The sequence below is a fragment of the Stegastes partitus genome, unplaced genomic scaffold (assembly GCF_000690725.1).
Source record: "Stegastes partitus isolate 25-593 unplaced genomic scaffold, Stegastes_partitus-1.0.2 Scaffold43, whole genome shotgun sequence".
Taxonomy (NCBI): domain Eukaryota; kingdom Metazoa; phylum Chordata; class Actinopteri; family Pomacentridae; genus Stegastes; species Stegastes partitus.
This window is the reverse complement of record NW_007577774.1, coordinates 383,414-391,408: the sequence shown is the minus strand read 5'-3', so window position 1 is coordinate 391,408 and position 7,995 is coordinate 383,414. Positions and strand designations below refer to the sequence as shown.

Genomic DNA, 7,995 nt, shown 5'->3' with positions numbered 1-7,995 from the left:
AAAATCTATGAACAAAATCTGCCCAAAATAAGAAAAAAGTACGTTCTGCAGTAAATTATGAGGTGAACTGTCCCTTTAGCTCAGATCAGTAACACCCATTTTCATTAGTGTCACCTTGACAAAGGCAGCTCCGGGATGCGACTCCAGCTCCTCCAGCAAAGACAGTGTTAGATTATTTGACTCCTGGAGAGAATCTAATCCTGTTTTAGGTTAATGTGTGCCTGACAGGTTTTTTTTGTATGCTTATAACAACATACAACAGTCACACACTGTGCTGCGCCTGCGGCTGGATGAATGCTGGAGGGGATGCACACCCCGTGTGACTGTTTTCTCACCCTGTCTACATCGCACTGTTTAATTGCTGTTGTCGTATTGTTAAATTATAGAGAACAAACGCTGTTTGTGGTTGATTTTTACTACCTATTTGATGCCTAATAATTAATACGCCAGCGTGTAGTGACGACTAGCGTTTCAACTGCAGTCAGTGCACTTGCAGCAGAACATACCACAACAGACGCACCGCACAAACCATTTATATCATATGTCGTAGTGACACAACCGCCTGTAACACATAATTATTTTAATATTTACCTAAAGTGGCGATAACTTTAAACGGTATATTAGGATTAACTAAATAGGAAGAATGGGATATTAGACACCCTGTTTTTTTTTTTCGAGCACCCCCCGTGTCCGCACAAATGGATCCGTCCGAGATGGTTGGTCATGTGACTTTTTCCGTTTCGCCATTTTCCTCCTCTACACCGGTGCTCCTGCTGGCAGCTAAGTTGTCGCCCCCTCCCAGTGTTTTAACCTGCCCCGAGGTGACGGTGGGACAGAGGAGACCCCGAAGAGAAGACTGTCTGCTCCGTTAGCTGTATCGCCCCCCGAGAAAAGAGCGAGAATGACCGAGGAGAGCCCCGAGTACTCGCCTTTCTTCGCCGTGATGGGTGCCTCTGCGGCCATGGTCTTCAGCGGTAACTACACCAGCTTCTCCATCTCACATCTCACCCTTTCACCGTCAACCGCTAGCTTAGCCAGGCGATCGTGTCTGTGTCAATGACGGCGAACACAGCGGGCCAGTTGTCGCGGTCGAGAAAATGTGTCGGTGGTCGCTGGGTCGGTCACGGCTCACAAACACCTGCCAGGGATGCGAGAGGGAGAGGCGGGGGACGACATCAAGCCGCTGACCGCCAGCTCCTCGTTTAGCTAGCTGACATCCTCGGTGTGATCCAGGTTATATCAGATCAGCCTGTAACGATGTGCTCTGGAAGCTGCTGCTGCTGCTGCTGGTTGGTGACGCAGACCATCACAGCTGCTCCGGTCAGGCCATTTATAATCTGTCATGATGACGGGGAAGGCCAGGTCTTAGTGAATTAAAGGAGAAAAAAAAACACGATTCCTGCAGGGTGTGGGTACAGCACAGGTTTCTCATTGGTTTTAATCAGCTGCTCAGGAGAGGGAGCATTGAGGCCTAAACATCAGTGTGATGAATTAAAGGGGGAATCCATCCATTCATCCATCCATTCATTCATTCATTCATTCATATCCAACACCGCCTGTCACAGAGGAAATAGGCTCCACTAAAGAATTCACATCTTAGTGGGAGAAATTTTGAAAAAGTTGTCAGTGAAGTGATGTTATTTTCTGCAGAATCAGAAATGTCACTGTTTCAATCACCATGAAATCACTGATGATGAGTGACAAACTTGACTTTTTGGTTAGTTTTAAAATGATAAATCTACAAATACACTAATCCAGCTTTTTGACATCCGATACAAACGACAGCATCTTGTCTTAGGATGTCTGCTAAAACTTTCTACCCAGTTATGTATCATTTCTCTCTTTTTTCCCCCCACTAAATGTATCTAGGAATTGTTCAAGTATCAGAAAGTATGTTGTTCCTGAATGAATGAATTGTAGGTCCAAAATTTTAAACATTTTTAATGTGGATTAGTGACATTCTGGCCGACATCTAATTGGATCAGTGCATCCATTATTAAAGTTTAAAGACTTACTGACACTTGTGTATTGAGGTGTGTGTGTAAGAGGTGTCTGATCTGAAAGTTGTGGTTATATTTTCACAAACTATTTAATTGTAATTCCTGTTCCTTATACCTTACAAATGTATTGATTGCACCTCACATTAAATTTACATTATTTCATGTACCACAGGAATACAGCAACACCTCGATACAGCAGTATGTTTTCGGCTTTACTGCTGTGAATCTGATAATGTGTGCTGTTTGATTCTTTATTATAGTTCTGATCCAGGATTTCTCAAAGGAAACAGGTGCATGAAGTGAAACACCTAGTGTAACTTTTAAGAAAAGGAAAATAAGTCTTTAAAAAAAAAAAAAAGCACTTAAGCTCAATCGAGCATTTAACAGTTGACATCTGTGAAACGTCCATCACTATTTATTATCAAATTGATGTAAATACAACAGCTTTGGGATCACACGCACTGCAGGTTCAGTCTATGAAATCTTGAAAAAAGGAAGTTTTTAAATCTTTAACTTTATGCCCATACAAACTGCAAAAAATATCCTTCCTTCCCAGATTATAAAGACAAGTGGTGCTTTGTGTGAAGCAGATAATTTGTTGGATGAGATGCTGGGTTGTACAATTCCTTTTAAAAATTGGTTTTAGTCTCAGTACATAGCCCCTGAATGTGACGGCACGGCCAGCCAAGTGAGAAGTGTTAAAAGCTGTGTTATTGTGCGACTTGTTTGTTCGTTCACTCCCGCTAGTCGTCACTGCAAACAGATAGCATCCTGTGTTCAGAGCCACTCACTGATTGTGTCCAGCGAAATCAAATACAGTGAATCTGTAATTGGCCGCTGATGATTTACGCTCTCCAGGTGACAAAGAGTAGCTGCATAAATGTCTGCAATGTGAGTTGATTTGTTATAGAAGTGCAGATGTGAGACAAATAATGTGATGCTGTGCTCAGTGACACATTCTTTTCCTTCTTTTGATCAGATTAGTTTGATAGCAAAACGAATGCATTACCAACACACAACAGGGACTACAAGGTGTGCATGAAAATCAAAACCTATTCTGTTTTTCTGTTGAGGAAGGTATTCATTTTGGGATTCGTCATGTTTGCTTTTTTTTTTTTTTTAGCTACCATGAAATCCAAGACAACGCTGTCGCTATCAACAGTCTAATCAACACTCCTCTGATAGTGTCAGCATCCACTAAACATTACAATGTTCAAATGATAGTTGTCAATCTTCTAATCTTTGTCTAGACGATTAAAACATTTTGATTAAATACATACAATAATACACCTCTGACCAGGTGGCTTTTAGAAAGTCCTCTCTGACACAGACAAAAATTCACAGCAAACAGAAGTAAGAGCAGGTAAAATGAACACAAAAGGAAACTTATAATCAAAATCAGAAAAAAATACAAATTAAAGGTTGGGATGGTCACAGAGCTGCTGTGTTACGGTAGACGACTGTAGATTGTAGACATAACCAATAAACTGTAACTGCAACATTTTTGGCTGGAGACATGCAGCGATAATAACCATGTAAGCAGACCAGGCATCAGTAAAACATGAGGTGACAGCAGAGCGGAGAGGAAAACTGCAGGAGAAGCTCCCATCCGTGTCATTAGTCATGAAAATAGTCATATATCAAAGTATTGAAGTGGGCGGTGTTATCTTTGCTTCACAGTGCAACCATTTGTCACAGTTTCTATTTTATTTTTCTAAGGTGGTTTCTGTGGTAAACTTGAAAATAGGTGTGATTTGCAAATATGTCTCTTTCTTTTTAAAGTATTAATGTCAAGTATTTATTGCTGCACAAGAGATAAGAGGCAGTGGAGCATATTGCAGTGTTTCTTGTTGTGTTTTCGTGTTGTGCAGGGTTGTATTCAACTATCTTCAATGAACGTGCTGAATTATGTTCCATTAAGCTCCATCTTAATCCATATGTTGTCTGGTTTGAGTTAATATTGATCCTTTGTGAAGAATTAATTCACACTGAACCGAACAGCTGAATTAACAGGAGCTCTCATCTCTCACTCTCAGCATTAGGAGCAGCGTATGGGACGGCAAAGAGCGGCACAGGCATCGCTGCCATGTCCGTGATGCGGCCAGAGCTCATCATGAAGTCCATCATCCCTGTGGTCATGGCTGGTATCATCGCCATCTACGGGCTGGTGGTGGCTGTGCTGATAGCAAACAACATCTCTGAGAGAGTCAGCCTTTACAAGTAAGATGAACTTCTGATGCGCCCACAGGTTCAGTTTTTAACATGTTATTTCTGCTCATGTTAGTTGTGTAACATGAGAGACATGGTTCATATCTTTGTGTCATATCTATGCACTTAGTTTACATCTTGCATGTGCACATAACTCCCCAGTGACCTTAACTTAGAAACAAAACACACGAAACAAAGTTAGAATCTCATAAGTCCCGACAACCAGTCAAATAATATAATCAATCGATTTTTGACAACTGAAAATTCCACTTCGACTTTGAGTCCAGTAACTTCTGTTCTGTGAGCTCCGTTTTAATCTCTGCCAACTCTTGAGAAAAACATCTGGGTCTTCGGTTGACTGAATGTTTGACTTCCTTCTTCATGGTACATTTGCTGTGTCCGGCTCTTCGGTGCCTCAGACAGTCGACTCATCACAACTTGTTTCCTGAAAATGACTGACCACAGTTCTAAGAGGCTGCTGAGACTCAGCCGTACAGGCTTATGTGGGATGAATGACCAAAATAAATTTACATGACTGAGTTGCGTTCGGACATCAAGCGGTCGCCGTCTCCTGCTCCACTGTGTCCAGTGAAAATAAAGAAGTGCGGCATGTTGTCAGGCAGCCGCTCATGAACACGTATTTGAATGCTGTCTCGAGTGGTCCTTTCACATTATTCATATAGCGACCTTGATGAACAGATTTTTATGAGAAAACTAGTTGTTGTTGTTTTTCCCTTTGGCATTTTTGTATGCGTGTGAGATAAAGCTTGAGTTAATGTATGCATTTTGACCACTGGTCCGTCACATCCCACTGGTTTCTTTACCAGAATGAAACATGGAATCTGCCCCATTTGTATTGTTAAAGAGAAGAGGGAGACTTGAACTAACATCTGAAAACACACCATGTTAGCTACTCCAGCCTGATAAAATGTATGTAGATCATAGTGAAATGATGTTGATGATGGACAGGGTCGACTCGTCTCCTCAAATAACATCTGATGTGAAGAATGTATGCATAAACTGTGTCCGCGGTAAGAAGCATATACAGGAAGACACAATACTGAGATTTTCATATTTTTTAAAAAAAAAAAAGGTGGTTTTGCATATTTAGCAAATAATAATAATCATACATAATTAACACTGGTACACATATTTCTAGCACATGAAACATGTTGTTTATGTTACTCAAGTTCCAGAGGAAGTCATTAAGCAGGAGACAGCAGGCAGGAAGAGTCTAAACAGTAAGAGGCCACCTGATGATCAGATCTGATGTTCAGCTTCTCCATTTCCAATTAGCACTATCTTTTTTTTTTTTTTTTTTTTTTTTAATAAACCCATTCACAATCAAATTAAGTTGATTTTAAAATGCACTGCTTTGGCTTTGATGCATGCACCAGAGTATTAGTATGTCAGCACTGAACAGATGACGTTGAAAAGTCTGCAAGTATGTAAAACATAAATAAACATGTCTCGGAGTTTGTGCATTTCAGGTTTTTGACGCCAAGATGTTTGTTTTTACTGCATATGTGTTGTTTCTTTCTGTTGGATATCAGTCTACTTAGTTACTAATAATCACTAATGGTATCAACCCTGAAACCATAGCTCACTGGTCATCTCCCAATAAACAGACACTGTATCAAATTTGTTCTTGTTGTTTCTGCTCTATATGATGAGAATATGAGAGATGAGGAACCTTCAGTGAAGTTTTGACTGACATTAAGGAGATTAGATGAACTTTTTTTGAGGGAGCTTTCTCTTTAAATGATACACCACCTGAAACATTTTTAGTTTCAAAGATTCCCAGTGTATTGTTTCCAAAATAACGCTAAATAAACTACCTCTATGAGGCAGATTGTGATGCCTGCACTGGTATGGACACAAGTAATAAATCCTGATTTCGTGCACGACTTCTCAAAGTAAGAAGAGGTGATTATTAACTGACTCTTTTTGCTTTTGTCTACAGGAGTTTCCTGCATCTCGGTGCCGGTCTGAGTGTGGGCCTGAGCGGTCTGGCGGCCGGGTTCGCCATCGGCATCGTTGGGGACGCCGGCGTGAGAGGCACCGCTCAGCAGCCCCGGCTTTTCGTGGGCATGATCCTGATCCTGATCTTCGCCGAGGTGCTGGGTCTTTACGGCCTTATCGTGGCCCTCATCCTATCTACAAAATAAGTGTCTCCATCAAACACCATCTCATTCATTCCACATCAAAGCAGCGAGAACAAATAGGAGATTTTCACCTACTTCCATTACACCCCGTGGGTCTGACAGGATGGGATGGCGACAGAAACAAGTTGGCGGTCGACTTCGACAGCTCAGTCCTCAGTAGATGTGATCTATCCATATTGTTTAAAGCCATCCAGTTGTGTCAGGTCCTGTGCGTACAGAACGGGCATGAAGATGTACTGTTTGTTGTGGGATGATGTGTGGACAGTCTGCCTGATTTATTGTCTGATCTTAAACTGTACAGTGATCCAGAGTCCCTCCACCCCCAGTAAATGTAGTAACCAGTCTGTGCTGTGAGTGTGAGTATCAACGTTTACCCCTCTGCCCATTCCCCTCCTTTGACTTCTGTTTTTCGTTGGTGGTTTTTATTGTCATTCTCTGTTTTGAGACTGCTGAAAAATTGTGCACACTAGTATTTTATTTTTTCATGTTCTTTTCGGGGACCATTTTTGAATCACATTTTTTTTTCACTATTTATGGAAAGCTATGAAGATTTTGAAACTGTCTAAATGGAATACTGTTTATTGAATACCCTATATACATAAAATATATAAATTATCTGTGTATAGTTAGATTAATTGCACTGTGGGTAATTGTTCTAAGTGCTTGGAATTCCTCTGGATGTAGTGTGATTATTAATGGAGGACGTCCACATGTTCACATGGAGTTGACAGTGTGTGTGCGCGTGCGTGTGAATGGTCTGAGTGTAAAATGCGTGTGAAAGTGGATTTATGTTTAATATGACATTCTCAAACACTAGTATCGTTTACCTGTAGTGCTGCTGTCTTGATTTTTTTTGTTCAAGGTGAGAGCTCACTGTTCAGCCATGCCTGTCAGATTTCCAAATAAAACTCAACCTCCTCCAGAACGGCGCCGTCACATGTATTTCTTTATGTCATCATGATGCATTCAGAACTTCCTTTTGTAATTGAACTGCAACACGACACTAGCCAGTGTATGGAATTTTTATTTTGATTAATGCTGCACAAAAATACTTCAGATTGTTTCCTAACTTACTACATTTTAACCTTAGGAGATGCAGAGAGCTACGTGATCATTGTTTTGACCCTTTACCATAATTATAGTATATACGGTATAGTTTCATTCCTGAAATCAAGAACTTAAACTAGAACATTTAAATTCCTTAGTTTTACCTCTATTTTTATTTAAAGTGCAGTTTTTTTTTCCTGCAAAGAGGCATTTTTAGACATTCCCAAAAGATATTTTTACTGGCATGAAAGAAAAATCACAAGCATACATAGAATTAAGAACTTTTTTTTAATTTGTGTTTTTCTTAAATGAGTTTTGTTAATTAGGGTTTCATTTACACAAGCGTAAGTGACATTTCTGTTTACCAAATGTTCAAAAGAAAGAGAAAATTGCAGAGTCATTGTCTCCCAAAAGCCTGTTTTTAACCAAGAAAAACACTTTAATCTACAATGTGTAAAAAGTGAAATAAAAACACCTAATTAACAGTTTAGTGACAAAGATGCTTACAGTATGTTTTCATTCTACAGTGCATGCATTTGGCACTTGGAGCAGCTTCTGCCTCTTGTTGCCTTTGT

The 7,995-nt window shown here is 40.3% G+C and overlaps 1 protein-coding gene across 1 annotated transcript; it reads left to right on the top strand.

The window, feature by feature from the left end:
* The first annotated feature begins 738 nt into the window (after positions 1 to 738).
* On the top strand, positions 739 to 7,298 carry atp6v0ca (ATPase H+ transporting V0 subunit ca). Its single transcript, XM_008305339.1, has 3 exons — positions 739 to 974; positions 4,037 to 4,220; positions 6,172 to 7,298. Exons 1-3 carry the CDS (start codon positions 902 to 904, stop codon positions 6,374 to 6,376), a joined length of 462 nt encoding a protein of 153 aa, XP_008303561.1. The 5' UTR covers positions 739 to 901; the 3' UTR covers positions 6,377 to 7,298.
* The last annotated feature ends 697 nt before the right edge of the window (positions 7,299 to 7,995 follow it).